Source organism: Trichechus manatus, unplaced genomic scaffold, assembly GCF_000243295.1.
Source record: "Trichechus manatus latirostris isolate Lorelei unplaced genomic scaffold, TriManLat1.0 scaffold00056, whole genome shotgun sequence".
NCBI classification, from domain to species: domain Eukaryota; kingdom Metazoa; phylum Chordata; class Mammalia; order Sirenia; family Trichechidae; genus Trichechus; species Trichechus manatus.
The window spans coordinates 8957166-8977041 of record NW_004443992.1 but is presented as its reverse complement, the minus strand read 5'-3'; the positions used below and the strand labels follow the sequence as shown (position 1 = coordinate 8977041).

General features: G+C 38.2%; 1 protein-coding gene across 1 annotated transcript in view; it reads left to right on the top strand.

Annotated features, from left to right (window-relative positions):
- Positions 1 to 19876, top strand: part of C2CD6 (C2 calcium dependent domain containing 6) — a 126365-nt gene that overhangs the window by 54659 nt on the left and 51830 nt on the right. The window contains exon 11 of the mRNA XM_012556045.1: positions 6793 to 7056. Coding sequence (XP_012411499.1) covers positions 6793 to 7056 — 264 coding nt within the window. The remainder of the gene's footprint in view (positions 1 to 6792; positions 7057 to 19876) is intronic.

The window sequence follows — 19876 nt, the reverse complement described above, 5'->3', positions numbered from 1 at the left end:
TTCCCTACTGATGGCACAAAACAGCAATGACTAATGATATTGGTCATCTTTTCATGTGTTCACTGGCCGTTGTATATCTTCTTTGGAGCAATAGTTATTGAAATTCTGTGCCCACATTTTATTTGGGTTATTTGTCTTTTTATTGTTCAATTGTAAGAGTTCATTATATATACTGGATACTAGACTCTCATCTAGTATTATAAGCAGGGGTTAATATTTATAAATACAATCTAACTTATATATTTTGACCTCAAAATAAAGGATTCATAGTGCTCTTAGTGGATAGATAAAACATTGACAAATCACAGCCCTGAAATGGTAGAGTTGTAGCATATTGATATTTTCATGCTTTTCAATGCCTCTGTGATAATTGGGCAGCATTGTGCTGCTACAGAATAACTTGATTAGTATTTACTAATAGAGAATTAGTATTTTAGGGGAAATTTCAAGGGCTCTTCATTAAAAACACTATGGACTTTAGGTTCTAATTGAAAAGTCAGTATTTTATAAGAGCTCCACAATCACTCTATAATTCTCCTGGGAATTTTGTAAAGATGCACGGTTCTCACACTGCAACTCATAGGAGAACTCACCCTTCCTGATTTCAAAATACTATAAAGCCTCAGTAATTAAAACAGTCTGGTAATAGCATAAGGATAGACATTTAGACCGATGGAATAGAATTGAGAGTCCAGAAATAAACACATACACCTTTGCTCAACTGATTTTCAAGAAGGGGGCCAAGTCCATTCAATGGGGAAGACAATAGTCTCTTAAATAAATGATGCTTGGACTGAATCATCATATGCAAAAGAATGAAGCCGGACCCATACCTCACACCATATTCAAAAACTAACTCAAAATGGGTCAATGATCTAAATGGAAGAACTAAATCCATAAAACTCATAGAAAAAAATAAAGGGGGTAGCGCTTTTAAACCCAGTTTTTAACAATGGAGTCTTAGTTTGACACCAAAAGCACAAGCAACCAAAGACAAAAATAAATAAATTGGACTTCATCAAAATTAAAAACCTTTGTGCATCAAAGGACTTTATCAACAAAGTGAAGAGATAACCTACAGAATGAGAGAAATTGAGAACCATACACCTGATAAGGGTTTAATATCCAGAATATATAATTTCTACAACTCAACAACAAAAAGATAAACAACCCAATCAAAAAATGGGCAAAGGACTTGAACAGACATTTTATCAAAGAGGATATATGTATGGCCAATAAGCACCTGAAAAGATGCTCAACATAATTAGTCATTAGAGAAATGAAAATCAAAACCACATTAAGATACCACTTCATCCCCATTAGGATGGCTATTCTCAGAAAAATGGAAAATAACAAGTATTGGTGAGGATGTGGAGATATTGGAAACCTCACCCATTACTGATGGGATTATAATATTGCTCAGCCGCTGTGAAAACAGTTTGATGTTTCCTCAAAAAGTTAAACAGAATTACCCTAAACCCAAAAAACCAAACCCATTGCCGCTGAGTAAATTCCGACTCATAGTGACCTTATAGAAAAGAGTATAACTGCCCTCATAGGGTTTCCAAGGCTGTAATCTTCACAGAAGCAGACTGCCACATCTTTCTCCCGTGGAGCAGCTGGTGGTTTGAACTGCCGACCTATTGGTTAGCAGCTGAGTGCTTAACCACTGTGCCACCAGAGCTTCAGAATTACCTTATGACCCAGTAATTTCACTCCTAGGTATATACTCAAAAGACTTGTAAGCAAGGATTCAAACAGATAATTGTTTACCAATGTTCATTATTATTCACAATAACCAAAAAGTGGAAACAACCAAACGTCCAACAACAGATAAACGGCTAAATAAAATGTAGCATATATAAAAAATGGAATATTATTCAGCCATGAGGAGAAATGAAGTTTTGATATAAGCTACAACATGGATGAACTTTGAAAACTTTATGCTGAGTCAAATAAGTCTTACACAAAAGACAAATATTGTATGATCTGAAACGAAATATTTGAAATATCTAGAATAGGCAAACGCATAGAGACCAAAGTTTATTAGTGGTTATGAGGGGCGGTGGGGAGGGGGGAATGGGGAGTTATTGCTTAAGGGGCACTGAGTTTCTGTTTAGATGGGGAAAAATTTGAAACAGATAGTGGTGATAGTTACATAACATGGTGAATGTAATTAATGTCACTGAGTTGTACATGTAAAAATGGTTGAAATGACAAATGTTTTGTTATATATATTTTACCAAATAAAATTTTTCAAAGGTAATCTGTTTCCTGAGGGTATCCTCTGATACTACTTGAAGTTACATAATTATATAATTTATCTTGTAATCTAAAGAGCCCTGGCAGTTAACTGAAAGGTCGGCAGTTCAAACCCAACAGCCACCCTGCGGGAGAAAGATGTGGTGATTCCAAGATTTACAGCCTTGGAAACCCTATGGGGCAGTTCTACTCTGTCCCATAAGGTCACTATGAGTTGGAATCAAATTGATGGCAATGGGTGTCTTGTAATCTTTACCTTGCATACATTAATCATTCAAAATCTCTATCCATTCTTGGATAGCCTCTGCCTGAAACATCAACTCCCAGCCAGGGTATACCTCTTGTGATGGTTTAGGTTACCTGTCAACATGGCTACTGTGCCATGATTCTCAGTGGTGTGGCAGATGTTATGTAATCATCCTTCATTTTGTGACCTGAGATAAGCAGCCAATCAGTTGAAAGGGGAGTTTCCTTGGGAGTATGGCCTGCATCCAATATATATGGAAGTTCTGGCAAAGCTCACCCCCTCTTGACCCTGCATTCGAGTCATCATCCTCTGACCTCCAGTTCTTGGAACATGAGCCAGCAGCCTGCCATCTGACCTGCAGATTTTGGGATTCACTAGCTCCTGTAGCCCCGTGAGCCAACAGCCTGCTGTCTGACCTGCCGATTTTGGATTCGTCAGCCCCTGCTGACGAATGGGTCAGGAGAAGCCTCCAGCCTGATGCCTGACCAACAGATTTGGGGCTTGCCAGCCTCCACAACTGTGTGAGCCATTTCCTTGAAATAAATCTCTCTCGATACATGTGTTTATATATATACACACACCTCACTGGTTTTGCTCCTCTAGAGAACCCAGCCTAAGACACCTCTCTTTACAGTAGTGCTTTTTGGATTTCTTTTCTCACAAACCCATCTTCTTTTTCTCCTTCGTAAATTAAACAAACAAACAAAAAAAAGTATTAAGAGAAACTATGAAGGTAAAGGAAAACTGTTTATCTCTTTAAACCTTTCCCCAATATATTTTTCTTTGTTTTGCTTCTAGAGAAGTAATACCAGTGATGTACTTGGAAGTTCGAGTACTGATCTATTGGAAGAGAAGACTGAAACATCAGGTTAAGAGACTAATTTTATTGATTAATTTTTTTGTTATTTATTAGTAAGATAATTGAAACCAAGGTAGTTATATCACAAGAAGAAAATTAGTGATTTGCTTTAAGTGGATTTTATTTTGTTAGGAAATAAATATGCACTTCATTATAGTTTTGGTATATAGTATTTATATTTGTAACATTTCCAAAGAGAAGACTTAGACCAAGATAAGAGGGTTTTTTTAATGCTTTTTTTTTTTTTTACTTTTTTAAGAACAAGAAAAAAGTTAAATCTTATCTATGAAAAGATATTTTTGCTACAGATTGTGAACTGTCTACTGCTTTGATGTAGAGGTGTGTGTGTGTGTGTGTGTGTGTGCATGTGAGGAAGAAGAGAACTAAATTAAAGAAAACTCAATTCAAGAACTTACTACAAAGTATCAGTAAGAAATTTAATAAATGGAAAATACTGTTTATACAGTCTTGTTGAAAATTTCTCTATTAAGAGCTTCATTTAGAAAGCAAGTTAAAGTAGATGCATAATACTATATCTTTAAAATCTTGGGTTCTTCAGACGTGGAATAATGATTTGTTAAGACTTTTCCTTGGGATGATTAACCTTCCTCTCTACTTATACTTTCCTGGCTATCTCAGACTTTGGTATATTCGTATCCTAACATCTGGGAATCAACCAGCCTAGCAGTAGCTATTGCGTTCCCCCCCGCCCCGACCTCACAACCCTGCCCCTTTACTTTTTTGCACTTACCTAAAGAGCTTGTTTTGAGTCCCAGTGTATCATCTAGTGACTTTTTTCCTTTTGGTATTCCTATAGCTTCCTATAAGGAGCCCTGGTTATGGGTTTGGCTGCTAACCAAGCCACTTAGCAAGAGAAAGATGTGGCAGTCTGCTTCCCTAAAGATTACAGCCTAGGAAACCCTAGGGGGCAGGTCTGCTCTGTCCAATAGGGTCACTATGAGTCAGAATTGACTCTACAGTACACAACAACAATAGCCCCCTATATATATATATATATACGTATATATATATATACGTATATATATATATATATACGTATATATATATATACGTATATATATATACATATATATATATACATATATATATATATACATATATATATATATTTCTATAGCTTCCTACAATGTTATAGCTAACATTCATTGTTCACTGTAATCGAGGCATTTTACTTGAATTTTATAAGTCAATCCTCACAACAATCCACTGAGGGATGTATTATTCTCATTTTTACAGAGGAGGAACCAACAACCCATTGCCATTGAGTCAATTCTGACTCATAGCAACCCTAAAGGACAGAGTAGAACTGCCCCATAGGGTTTTTAGGCTGTAATCTTTACAGGAGCGGATTACCAGGTCTTTTCTCCCACAGAGTGGCTGATGGGTTTGAACCACTGACCTTTTGGTTAGCAGTTGAGCACTTAGCTACTGTGCCACCAGGGCTCTTTACAGAGGAGGAAGCAGATTAAGTAATCAATCAGAGGTTGCATAGCTACTAAGTCAGTCATTAAAAAAAAAAAACATTGCCGTCGAGTCAATTCTAACTCATAGAGCCGTATAGGACACGGTAGAACTGCTCCATAGGGTTTCTAAGGAGCATCTGGTAGATTTGAACTGTTGACCTTTTGGTTAGCTGCCCAGTTCTTAACCACTGCACCACCAGGGCTCCTAAGTCAGTGATAGGGGTGCAATTTAAACTCAGTCGGTTTGACCCAAGAGCTCATGCATTTAACCATATTGCCTCTCACATTTTATATATACTTATATCAGGCTTATAAGATAAACTATTATCCCATTTTACATATTAGGAAACCAAGGCTCAGAAAAATGAGCTGCCCCAAATCATGTGACTAATAAGCGACCGTAGTAAAATGTATTTTTTACTAAACTTACTGTCTAGATTTTTTGTCTCAATTCTTTATTCTCTCTTTCTCTCCCCTATAGGTTTTTCTTTTCTTTGCTTGCTAAACATGTATTCTTTATATTCCTAGAAAATTTTACAAGTGTTTCAATCAGCCTCTTTTGAATTGGCCTTATTTTTTCTGGCTTCATATACTTTTAGTCTAGGCTTTTTTCCTAATGCCAAGCCTACCGTTGACCATCTGGGATTTATTTTCTTTCCTCTTGACTTTTAGCAAAATATAGTCTATATTTGTTTTTATATCTTATATTGATGGATCTGAAATCTTATCACTTTCTGCATGTTTTACCTCCATACGTGTTCATTTACCACTGCCCCAATCTTCTCAGACTCATCAGCCTGTTTTTACTAAATAGTTTTATTTTTGGATAGCTGCTTTGATTTAAAGAGCTCTTTGTTCTTGGTAAGAAAAATTATAATACATACATACAGTATACATACATATAAATGATGTGTTTATTGTTTTATGTAAAATAAAATACTTTTATTAATTTTTTCAAACAGATGTCCCTCTTATAAACGAGGCAGTTGAAACTATTCCAAAGAAGGTAAGGTAACTTTTCCTAAAAGTCACTGTCTTAAAAAGGAATAAAACATTTATAGATTGAGAAATATTTATAGATGGAAAGGGTAAAGAAACCAAGAAGTTATTCAAGTGTTTTGGGGTTATTTCTGTTATGGCAGTATCTGTACAGTTATACAGTTAATTTACATTAAATTATACTTTTGAAAAGGAGGCTTCACTTTATAATAGTGAAATTTAAAAATCTGTATGAAGATAAGGGACAAAAGATGTTGAGGAAGAGAGGGAACAAGTAAGAAAAATGCATGAGGTTCTGTATGAGATCTTAGAAATGGATGCCACATACTGAACCACATTCTTTACTGTTTTTCACCAAAAGCTTTTAATTTAACACATTGTAAACTTTTACCATGAAGTAATAATAATCGTATAATAGAAATCAATAGAGAAAAAGGAAAGACAATATAGAGAGTTTTTTATAAAGATAATTTATGATTCCACTCTTTGTGCTATTTGCTATTAAAATTTATTTTATGATACATTAGTGATTTTATGATATTGTTCTTCATGCTGTTTTGCTATTAAATTTTCCTTTATTTTATAATACTTTGGTGATAGTAAAATGACAGTAACATGTCAGATGCTTCAGATTTTCTTTTTTGAGGTATTACTGATTTATAAAATCTGGACATATGAGAACCGCTGCTTTATAAAAAAGTATGATCATCTTTATGGACAATATTTCATGGTCCATGATTTCAGGCAAGTACAGAACAGATGAACACAGACTTATAAATCTCTCAACTCATATCTAATAAGGAATATAATAATTTACAAATAGTGACAGTAATTTATTATGATAAGGGTACAATTGATTTTAAGTCCAGCTTTGTTAATTTTAAGTATTCTCTAGTCAATAGTGATTAATTGGTAGCCTTTTTTATTGAAATATTTTCTAGCTACTGCATAATAAGACTCTGCCAACCCTGACTCTGCCAAATTTGAAGCTATCGCACAAAGATGATTTAAATGTCATTCCTGCTAAAAGTGATGAATCAGAAAATCAAACACACCTGCCATCCACAGACCCTCCATTATCCACAATTCCAGCAATAGAAGAGAAAAAAATACCACGTTCAGATGAACACCAACTTTCCCCACCAGAAGTAAAATTGAAAAATAGATATCCAAGCCCTAGTAAAACCGGTTCATCTCCACCAGAGGTAAAGTTGAGAAGTATCTATCTAAATCCAGATGGAATAAGGAGCAGAAACTTAGATTCCTCTTCAACAGAAATTAGGTGGCAAAGCGACACTGTAGGCTTAGCTAGAGGGGAGAGCACAAGCTTAGTTTCCCCAGATTCAAAATGAAATGGCAGCTTTCAAAGGCAAGATCCGAAAGAAGACTTTGAACTAAAGGTATCTTCCCTCACATTAGAGTTATAAGACTAGGAAAAACAAAATAATTAGTTTTTGAAAATAAATTAAATACCAATAAATTAAAAATGCATTCAAATGTCTCCAAGTGGAAGTGTGTTTAAATATATTAAACATTTCCCTGCTTATACTGATCAAGTATAAGTCTCACAGTTTTGCACAAAATTCAGCTGAAAGTGTAACAACAATAACTAAATGTAAATTTAAAGAAAATTTAAAAGCCTGGGAAATTATTTCAGTGGAAAGTTTTAGTAAAAGTGTTGTATTATAGGAAATAGCATATGTTCTTCCTGTTACAAATAATTTTATAGTTAAAAATGAGTATAATATGAATGCAAATTTAAGATACACCAGAGTAAAGTCTTTCTCAAAATGCCAATTATTTCATTTAGATCTTTAAATCTTATTTGAATCAGTATTATAGGTAGCTCATAAAGCAGTGTGAAAACGTGTACAGGTCAGAGGGTAAAGAATCTGAGTTCTAAGTAAGTCTCTGCCTCTAAATATTTTGACAAGCTTGGACATCTAAATCTCTAGACATATTTCCTTATCTTGTGAATGGTAGATTAGACTAGAGCATTTCTAAGTTCTCTTCAAATAAGAAAAACTATATAACTTTGTTAAATATATCTAGTTGGGAAATTATTCTTAATTACCTAAGTCAGTAGGTTGGCCAATGTAACTCAAAAAGAGTGACTTACTGAATGTGAAAGTGATACGCAGTTACTACAGAAAATTTAGAAATGGAGAGAAGCATAAAAAAGAAAGTTCTTCTACCATAGTTAACATTTTTATTTCCGTTCAGTCATTGTTATGCATATATATTTTATTTTTGAAAACTTAGTTTAAACTGTGTATAATTTTATATTATGCTTTTTTAAAAAACTTAACAGTATATTAAAAGCATGTTACCTGAATTAAAAATTTTCAGGGTAAAGACTATCCTCAGATATGGACAGTCCACAGTTCTTTAAAATATTTTCCATATTGTTGGACATTATGTTTAAAATTAACATCTTTTTACTTAACTATTTATTTGGATGTGTGATTATCTCTTCATATATTCATAGAAATGGCATGTTGTCAAATTGCTCTCCAGAAAATTGTACCACTTTACGTTCTCACTAATGGTATTTCAGTATTAATACTTTTTAAAAATAATGGTTAAAAGTCTTCCATGATTATTAGCCATTTTGATTTTCTCTGCTGTGAATAGGCAGACCATGTCCTTTCCCCCTTTTTTTCTTTTGAGGACTTGGTGATCTTGTTCTGGTTTTATAATGAGCTCTTTTTATTTCAAGGCTATTAACCACTTGTATATTCATGGCATGTACTTTTCCATAGTTTTGTCGTTCGTCTTTTCATTTCTATATTTAGTGTGACTTCCAAAATACTTGGTTTTCATTTGATAAGTGAGTTATTTATTGCTGTGTAACAAACCACCCAAGAATCTCAAGATTCTGTGAGATTGACTGTGGTTAGGTGGGCAGCTCTTCTGCTCCACTTAATGTTGGCTGGGACCATAGTCACCTATGAGCTCCACTGGGCTGGAGTATTCAAGATAGCTCACTTATATGTCTAATGACTTGGTGGGAACAGATACAAGGCTGGGTTCAGCTGGGATACATGGACATCTGGACTGATGTGTCTGTTTCTCTCTTTCCCTCTGTTCATGTAGTCTTAGTAATTCTCTCTCTCCCTATCCACGAAGCCTCATGTAGTCTCTTTAAATGATTTCTCTAACAGGGAAGCTGAACTTCTTACGTGGACACTCAGGGCTCCCAAAAGTATGAAAACAGAAGTTTCAGTCCCTCTTAGGCTTGGGCTCACTTCCACAGCATTCTGTTAGTTAAAGCAAGTCATGGGCTCAGCCCTGATTCATTAAGGGAGGGGTATGATGAAGGGCATGAATCTTGGGAGGTGTTGTTTATTGGAGGTCGTATTTGGGGATTAACTATCATAGATTAACTACCACTAGCCACAAGTGGCACAGTGATTAAGAGTTCAGCTGCTAATCAAAAGGTTGGCAGTTTGAATCTACCAGCTGCTCCTTAGAAACCCTATGGGGCAGTTCGTCTCTGTTCTATAGGGTTGCTGTGAGTCGTAATCGACTCACCGGCAACAGGTTTTTTGGTTTTCAGCCCCAAGTAATTAATTCTTGTCCCTCCCACTGAAAAATATCCTCACTCCCTTTCCAAGATCCTCAAGGTGTCAAGCTATTATTGTATCAGACTCAGGCTTGAAGTACAGGATTTCATCATCTAAATCAGGTCCAGGTGGATGAGGTTCTTCAAGTGTGGCTCCTTTCAATCTTAAAAGCTGTGAATTGTAGAAACAAGTTATCTGTCCCCTATATACAATGGTGAGTCAAGAACAGGAAAACTGGAATAGGCATTTATTCATAAGCATGAGGAAAAATGTGAGGCATGAGGCAGTAAGTGGAGTATAGTAATTCTGAAGCTCTTGACTCTTCCCTTGGTCCTTGGGTTTATCATCTGAATAATCCCTCTTTTTTATAACAAAGGGATTATATTTGTAGCTGAGTAACTTTGGAGTCTACATCCTGTCTGTAGGAAGTTGGGGCTTCAAAGACCTTATTTCATCTTAAACTTCTCCTGTTCTTTCAGTGTAAGATGCTGTGATTCTCTTAAAGATTTTGTGAGCTTCCCATGTATCAAACTATGATCTCCTCAGTTAAACAAATGTTATCCCCCTAAATATCTTTTTAAAAAAAATTTTATTGTGTTTTAGGTGAAAGTTTACAGAACAAATTAGTTTTTCATTCAAAAAGTTTATACATAAATTGTTTTGTGACATTAGTTGCAATCCCTGCAATATGTCAGCACTCTCCCCCTTTCCCTTTCCACCCTGGGTTCTCAGTGTCCATTCATCCAGTTTTCCTGTCCCTTCCTGCCTTCTCATCTTTGCTTTTGGGCAGGTGTTGCCCATTTAGTCTCATATACTTGGTTAAACTAAGAAGCACATTCCTCATGAATGTTATTGTTTGCTTTATACTCCTGTCTAATCTTTGGGTGAAAGGTGGACTTCAGGAGTGGCTTCAATTCTGAGTTAGCAGGGTGTCCAGGGGCCATAATCTCCGGGGTTCTTCCAGGCATTCTCCTACCAGTAAGTCTGGTCTTTTTGGGGAATTTGAATTCTGTTCTACATTTTTCTCCCACTCTGTCTGGGATTCTCTGTTGTGATCCCTGTCAGTTGGTCGTGGTAGCCAGGCACCATCTAGTTCTTCTGGGCTCAGGCTGGTAGAGGCTTTGGTTCATGTGGTCCATTAGTCCTTTGGATTAATATTTTGCTTGTATCTTTGGTTTTCCTAAATATCTTTAAGATAGACTCCAGTATACCTTGGCAAGAGAGTTAGGGTGCTGTGGGATAATATTCTTAAGAATCTTAGAAGCTCTCCTGTCTAGTAGAGAGGATCTAAGAGGTCACCCTAAGATTTTCAGAAGCCTTTTAGTGGGTCTATGAGGTACCACCTTGAATCTTTTTTGAGGTCTTAACAACAGATCTTATAGCCACATACTTGTGGTTTTAACCCTGAGTCCACATTTTTTTGGTAATGTCCTAGATTTTATCTTTGTCCTGAGGTCGTTTCTTTCTTTAGAGTCCTTGATTGGCAGAGGTGAGGATGAAAAAGTTATATTTTCCAATTCCAGCAAATACTGACTCAGAAATATTTCCAGTAGATTCTGCTTAAAATCTGAGCAGTTCCTTCTTTAGGTTACCTCTCTATTTGTATTTTATAATACACAGCTCCAAGAAGCCATTTGGTGCTTTCATCATTCTACCTGAAAATTTCCTTAGTCTAATACTCAGGTTCATTAGATATACTTTCTATTTTCCATGTTAACACAGGCAGTAGTGTTGCCAAACTTTTTGCCACTACGTAACATTGGTTTTCGTTTTTCCAACTTCCAATAAAAATTTTCTTCCTGTCCTTCCAGCGTTCACTAACAGTGTCCTTGATGCTCTTACAGCTTTCGCCTGCCACACAGCCCCCAAACCAATGCCACATGTTTTAGATTTTTGTTATGGCAGCAGCCTACGTCTATGTACAAGCTTCTGCTTAGTTGTATAACAAACCGCCCCCAAACCTAGTATCTGAAAACAACATTTTTACTCTCTCTCAGAATTTGGTGGGTTAACTGCATTTAGCTGGGCAGTTCTGCTCCACCCATTGTCAGGTGGAGCTACAATCATCTGGGGCTCTGCTGGGCTGGCTCATCTCCAAGATGACTCACTCACATGTCTGGTACCTTGGTGGGCATTGTTGGAAGGCTTATCTCCACTGGATTCCTCTCACTCCATGGAGTCTCAAGGACTTTCCCTTTCCACGTGTTCTTTACAGTAGGATAACCAGACTTCTCATATAGCAGCTTAGGGCTTTAAATGGGGGTGTTTAGGCCATTTACACTTAATATTATATACATGTGTGTGAGTGTGTGTGCATGCGTGTGTGTGTGTGTGTGTGTGTGTGTATTTTAATCTCCTGCAGTAGCCCTTGTGGCACAGTGGTTAAGTGCTTGGCTTCTAACTAAAAGGTCAGCAGTTCAAATCCACCAGCCACTCCTTGGAAACCCTGTGGGGCAGTTCTATCTATCCTATAGGGTTGCTATGAGTCAGAATCGACTAGATAGCAGTGGGTTTGGTTTTGGTCTGGTAGTAGACTGAATGACGTACATTGGAATAATAATAGTCCCCAAATATATCATGTCCTAATCCCTGGAAACAGTAAATGTTACCTTATATGACAAATATTTTGCAAATAGATTAAGTTAAGGATCTTGAGGGGGGAGATCATCCTGGATTATCCAGGTGGGCCCTAAATGCCATCACAAGTGTCCTTATAAGAGAGAGGCAGAGGGAGATTTGACACATACACACAGAGTGGAAGGCAATGTGAAGATAGAACAGAGAGATTTGAAGACATTCTACAAAAGAACAAGCCAAGGAATGCTAGCAACTACCAGAGGCTGGAAGAATCAAGAAACAGTTTCTCCCCTAGAGCCTCCCCATGCCCCTGCTCACACCTTGATCTGAGCCCAGTGAAACTGATTTTGGACTTCTGCTCTCTAGAACTGTAAGAGAATAAATTTTTTGTTAAGTCTCCGAATTTATAGTAATGTATTACAACAGCCATAGGAAACTAAGGCAGTGCCAAAGAAAACCATCATTCTTTTCTAGCAGTGTCTACTGTGGGCCAGGGTACATCTCATTTGTTTACAGTGAGCACCCAGCTATTTGCAGACTGTCCTGCCCGTCTTTTGATAGTAATGAGGACCTGCCAGTTATATCAGTTTTCTTCAGTCTGGTAACCATCTGGTTTTAAAATTGTCTGAGGCTGAAAATTTCAGGTAGTTCTGTGGTACCAAAGGATGACAGTACTTGCTGAACTGTGGAGAGATCAGGTTACCAGTCAGACCATGAGCGAGGTCTCTGAAGCACCTAGATTTCCCATTCTTTATGTCCTGGTATCTTGATAAGGGGAAATTTTTATCTTTATGTCATCTGTCTCTTGGCTTCAGCTATCATGTATAGGCTGATGAATTTCAAATCCCTCTGGAGCTCCAGATCTTCCTATCTGATAGTCTCCTAGACATTTCCACTTGGATGTCCTATTTTTATATCTCTCTTCTCATTGCACAGAGAGTTTGTAAAGGCTCAAATTATCATTATGACCTGAAAGTTCATAATGCATTTTTAAAAATACTGAGTTGAAAATGATGTAGGCTTATTATTAAAAACTCAAGAAATACCAAAACTAAAGAAATAAAGAATGAGGGAATGAAAGAATGAGATTAAGAGAATGAAATAAAGAGTAAGAGAAAGAGAGAGATAAAGACAGACAGACAGTGCCTATAATTCTACCATCCAGAAATTACCAGTGTTAATATTTGTTGAATATCATTCCATTAATCTTTCTATACTGTTGAGAGACAATTCTTGATTCTCTCACATTTCTGCCCATCTCATGAGTGAGGCACAGAGTCCATTCCTGTAATGCAACCAGCTGCTGGTGTAGTTGTTAGCTGGCCCTCTTTGCATTGCCTTATGGGAAATGGGGCTTGGGAAATCGATGCAAAAATGCTGATACTCTGGCTAATACAATTGCTCTGAGTAATAAACTGTCCTTCATCTCTGACCCAGAAGACTCATGTCTTCTATCAATATCCACAAAACTATGGAAGGCTAACTTGTTAGCTTACAAGCAGGGTAAAATATAAAAGTCTTCACAGTTCTTGACAAGGATGGGATGCTGACAGACATGACTTTCTGAAAGAAGAATGAGGACCTCATGGTCTGATCAATTGGCTTTTTTGAGGGAAGCCAATGGGAATTAGTAGTGAATATGCTGCCCAAAATGTATGATCAGTCAAGCAATAAATAGTCCTCCACATCACTGCCTGTTAATGAGGAGGAATTAGGGAGGTGGTTACAAACCAAGTGTGAGGAAGTAGGTTAGAAAATAGCTAGCTGCCTGAGTAGCGCCCTGGTTGTTGCCAGTTCTCCTCCAGGTGGGGAGACTTCCTTGCCAATCTGATGATGCACCTCAGTCTGTCCCATTATAGCAATTAGTACTAAGATGCTCTCTAGAGTGGGTATAGGATTCTTCCCCCTTTCTGACAACAGTTATAGAAATACGTATCTACACTAAGGGTGACAGGATAGAAATTCATGACTGCTATGGACAGAAACTAAGTGAATCATTAGAACTTTGACTGGTTTGCTTGAGAAATGAGGGTGCTTATATGAGGGTGCATAATGCTTATAAATGAAGAATGGCAACAGCGGGGTCATCTTATGGCCAACTCCACCTGCAATCTATTGTGCCAATCTTAGATCCACTCAAGACAACATTAAATGTCTCAGAGTTTTTTAGCAATGGGTTCTGGTTGCTCTAAGGGAGTTTTGGCCCTCTTGGGGAGATTTCCCTGAGACAGACAAACCCTTGTGGAAAATCATAGATAGACATTAGCAAGTATTGAGTGTACCTTAAATTGGATATAAAATGCTAATGAAGGTGACCCACTGAATAATAAAAAACTGACTGAAATAAATTCTTACAGTTAGCCCTGGCACCCTGGAAAACTCTTCTAGTCCTTTTGTTGAAACCAGGCAAGAATTTAAAGAGATGAGTCGATGGCAACGGGTATCATGGTAATAGGACAGCAGATTCCCTGGACTGGACCCCACAAAAAAAAGTCACTGTTGTGAAAGCCAAACTCAAGTCAACCTGAGGGCACATAAACCTGATGGCCCCAACATGGAAGCAGCATGGCTGTGACTGCTGAATCAAGGAATTCTCAGAGCTGAAGTACATGGTGTCAGCTATGAGAACCTTGCTGCCTGATATAGAGTTTTGGGCAGACCAACAATGTTAGAAGTTCATTTGGTTGAGCTGCCACCACACCATTCATAACCAAAAGTAAATGTGAAGACTTATTTAATGACATCTGGAGCTCCTTTCTCCTTCTGTGCCCCTGACACCTCCTTTCTCCTCTAGCCTAACCTCAGTTGCTATAAGGAGAAAGATGTTTAGAGGTAGGGCCAAGTTCTCTCAGTCCCTTAAGGGGAGGGAAGACTATATACACCAATCTAAGTATGCTGGGGAATTTCAGGGAGGGAAGGGACGAAGTTTTTCATGGCTCTGTTGGATATGGGTGCCCAGGTCACTATCTTACCTGAACCCATGGAAGGAAAAGCACCTGGATTTCGGTTATGGGGTTTGGGCAGGGTTTGCAAGGAAGAAGGGAATTAACATAACCTTATAGATGGAGCACTTTAGGTCGATTTATGCACTGTTGTTGTTGCTTCTACATCCAAAAGTATAGTAGGAATTAATTTGTTCTATGCTTGTCCTTCTCCATTCCGTAAGTGCCAGAGAGGATTCTCCTAATTTGTAAGAACCACATGTAGAGAAGTGCTACTGGGATATGTAAATCACTCTCCAGCCTGTCTCCCTCCTGTATGGTAAAACAGAAACACTATAGAATCCGAGAAAGACAAAGGGAAATCACAGCCTTCATTAAGGACTTATAGGCAGCAGAGAAAGTAAGAAATGAATTATTTCAGTACAACATCCCTGTATGGCCAGTGAAATTTGCTAATGGAGCTGGAGGCTTACAGTGGATTATCACCAATTGAATCCAGTTGTTGCTCCCATATCCCACTCTTTCAGACATTGTAACTGTAACATAGACTGATGGCACTTGGAATGCTGTCTGGAACATTTCCAGCACTGCTTTTGCTGTATTGCTAGCACTCAAGGATCAAGACCAGTTTGCATGCATTTGTAGCACTTTCCCAAAACTAAAAAAACCAAACCCATTACCCTCAAGTCAATTCCAACTCATAGCGACCCTATAGGACAGAGTAGAACTACCTCATAGAGTTTCAAAGGAGCAGTTCGTAGATTCGAACTGCTGACCTTTTGGTTAGCAGTCGAGCTCGTAACCACTGTGCCCAGGGAGTGCCATTTGCCACCAGTAGATGGGTCAGGATTTAGCATGAGTGCTTCTACCCTCTGATGTCTAAAACCTTCAGTAGATAGATAATGTCCTATTGGTTGACAAATTAAAAGCCTCAGTCTCAACAGCCCTGACTGTGGTATTGTCACATCTCCACCAGCAGGAGTGGCTGATAAACTCACAAAATTCAGAGGTCTAGGGCAGGGCCAAGATGGTGGACTAGTCAGACGCTTCCTGTGGTCCCGCTTACAACAAAGACCTGAAAAAACAAGTGAATTGATTATATATGACAATCTAAGGGCCCTGAACATCAACAGCAAAGTTGAGGAATCAGACTGAACGGCAAGGGGAGGGAGAGACAGTTGGGAAGCAGCGAGGAGTTGCCAGACCCGACCCAGCAGGAACCAGTACCCTGCAGCCAGCGCACACTGTGAGGCAAGCAGTAGTGCATGGGACATGTTATCCACACTGGGAGAGACTGAGCAGCAGAGAGTCTACTTAAGCCTCCAGAACCAGTGAAAAGTGGTGCTGAATCGGCAAAAGGTAAGTATACGTGTCTAACCTTCTGCGCAGATCAAAAAACACCCTCTTTGGGAAAAACCTTTCTCCCATTTACCTACCCCCTCCCCACTCTGCACCGGGTCCCAGGCCAGCTTCAGCCATTGTCATGTCCCCTGGGCTGGAAGTAAGGACTCTTTACGCACCCTGAGCCATTCTCCTGACCTTGGAGAGGGAACAAATTAACAAACAGGAGTAAATAATCTGCCAGTTCCCCTAACCCAGGAATTTAGGGTAGATGCAGCTCCTTTGCCTAGGCACAGGTGTAAGAGGTCCACGGACTTTGAATGCCTTTCACCCCTGCATAGACCTGTGTAGGCCCATTTCAACAGCGTCGGCCCTCATTAGCACAGTACAACAAGGTATATATCTGACGCTTAACTTCAACTGTATCAGTTATATCGTGGAGAGGTAGGTTCATGACCTTTGACACCCCTCTGCCCATTAAGCAGGGTCCTCACCTACCCACATTAGGGGACTGAGGACTCGTGGCTCCACCCACACCGCCTAACCATCCACGACAGGGGTCCAAGAATGAGTGGTGCCTCCTAGTCCTGACAGCCAACAGTGCTGCAAAATCCACCCACCTACGTCCTCTAGGGAACAGGGACATGCTTTCCTCCCAGACACTCAGGGGCAGCCGTCAGCCCCCTGCCTCACTCAGCGTGTGACCCCTACCGCAGCCAGATACCTGTGCCTACACCGATCACCACTGCCTGTCTAGGACTGTAGGTGAGAGACTGCACCTCACTCTTGGTGACAGACTGCCTGGACACCTGAGCTGAATCCATACAAGAAAAGTAAACAGACTCCTGGACTCACATACCTACGAACAGATCTAACAACTTGGTGACAGGACGTTAGACCTTCAAAGGCATGAATAATCAAACTAGCTCACACGAGCAGCCTATTTGGGCATATCAAAACAAAACAAAATAAGAAGCTAGGACACAGTAAACAAACATAAAATAAATAAATATAATAAATTATTGATGGCTTGGAGACAACAGTCAATATCACATCACATAAAGAGGCAGACTATGATGGCCTTAGCAAGCTCCCAAAAAAAGGAATCAAGAAATTTTACAGAGGAAAAGAACTTCTTGGAGTTACTGGAGGTAGAATACAAAAGATTAATATACAGAACTCTTCAAGAGATCAGGAAGCAGATCATGCTAAATGCAGAACAAACTAAGGAACACACAGACAAAGCAATAGAGGAACTTAAGAAGTTTATAGAAGTGCACAATGACAAATTTAACAGGCTGCAAGAATCCATAGAGAGACAGCAATCAGAAGTCCAGAAGATTAACAAAAAAGTTTCAGAATTAGACAATTCAATAGAAAGTCATAGGAGCAGAATTGAGGCAATGGAAGTCAGAATTAGTGAGCTTGAAGGTAAAGCACTTGACATTAACTTATTTGAGGAAAAGTCAGATAAAAGAATTTTAAAAGATGAAGAAACTCTAAGAATTATGTGGGACTTTTATCAAGAGGAATAATCTATGAGTGATTGGAGTACCAGAACAGTGGGGGATAACAGAAAATACAGGGAGAATTTTGAAGATTTGTTGGCAGAAAACTTCCCTGATATCATGAAAGATGAGAAGATATCTATCCAAGATGCTCATCGAACCCCACCCTGAAAAGAAAGTCACCAAGACATATTATAATCAAACTTGCCAAAACCAAAGATAAAGAGAGAATTTTAAGAGCAGCTCGGGATAAACAAACAGCCATCTACAAAGGAGAGACAATAAGACTAAGCTTGGACTACTCAGCAGAAACCATGCAGGCAAGAAGGCAATGGGATGACATATATAAAGCCTTGAACGAAAAAAAACTGCCAGTCAAGAATTATATATCCAGCAAAACTGTCTCTCAAATATGATGGCGAAATTAGGAAATTTCCAGATAAACAGAAGTTTAGGGAATTTGCAAAAACCAAACTAAAATTACAAGAAATACTAAAGGGAGTCCTCCAGTTAGATGATCAATAACATCAGATAACAATCGAGGACAAGAGCACAAGACGGAGCGACCAGATATCAACCCAGATATGGTTTCACTGGAGAATTCTACCGAACTTTCAGAGAAGAGTTAACACCACTACTACGAAAGGTATTTCAGAGTATAGAAAAGGATGGAATACCCCTAAACTCATTCTATGAAGCCAGCATAACCCTGATACCAAAACCAGGTAAAGACATCACACACAAAAAAAGAAAATTACAGACCAATATCCCTTATAAACATAGATGCAAAAATCCTCAACAAAATTCTAGCCAATAAAATTCAACAATATTTCAAAAAAATAATTCACCATGACCAAGTGGGATTCATACTAGATATGCAGGGATGTTTCAACATTGGAAAACAATCAGTGTAATCCATCACATAAATAAAACAAAAGACAAGAACCACAAGATCTTATCAATCGATGCAGAAAAGGCATTTGACAAAGTCCAACACCCATTCATGATAAAAACTCTCAGCAAAATAGGAGTAGAAAGGAAACTCCTCAACATAATTAAGGGCATTTACACAAAGCCAACAGCCAACATCATCCTAAATGGAGAGAGTTTGAAAGCATTCCCCTTGAGAACAGGAACCAGACAAGGATGCCTTTATCACCACTCTTATTCAACATTGTGCTGGAGTCCTAGCCAGAGAAATTAGGCTAAAAAAAATAAAAATAAAGGGCATCTAAATTGGTAAAGAAGAAGTAAAAGTATCTCTATTTGCAGATAATATGATCTTATACACAGAAAATCCTGAAGAATCCACAAGAAAACTACTGGAACTAATAGACGATTTCAGCAAAGTATCAGGATGTAAGATTAAACATACAAAAATCAGTTGGATTCCTCTACACCAACAAAGACAACTTCCAAGAGGAAATCATCAAATCAATACCATTTACAGTAGCCCCCGAGAAGATAAAATACTTTGGAATAAATCTAACCAGAGACGTAACAAGACCTATACGAAGAAAACTACAAGACACTACTGCAAGAAACCAAAAGAGACTTACCTAAGTGGAAAAACATACCTTGCTCATGGATAGAAAGACTCAACATTGTGAAAATGTCAGTTCTACCCAAAGCGATCTACAGATACAATGCAATCCCGATCCAAATTCCAACGGCATTTTTTAATGAGATGGGGAAACAAATCACCAACTTCATACGGAAAGAGAAGAGTCCCCTAGTAAGTAAAGCATTACTGAAGAAAAAGAATAAAGTCGGAGGCCTCACACTACCTAATTTTAGAACCTATTGGACCACCATGGTAGTCAAAACAGCCTGGTACTGGTATGACAACAGATACATAGACCAGTGGAAGTAAATTGATAATCCAGACATAAATTCATCTACCTATGAGCAGCCCAGAGTCCGTTAAATGGGGAAAAGACAGTCTCTTTAACAAATGGTGCTGGCATAACTGGATATCCATCTCCAAAAAATTGAAACAAGACCCATACCTCACACCATGCACAAAAACTAACTCAAAATGGATCAAAAGCCTAAATATAAAATCTAAAATGATAAAGATTATGGAAGAAA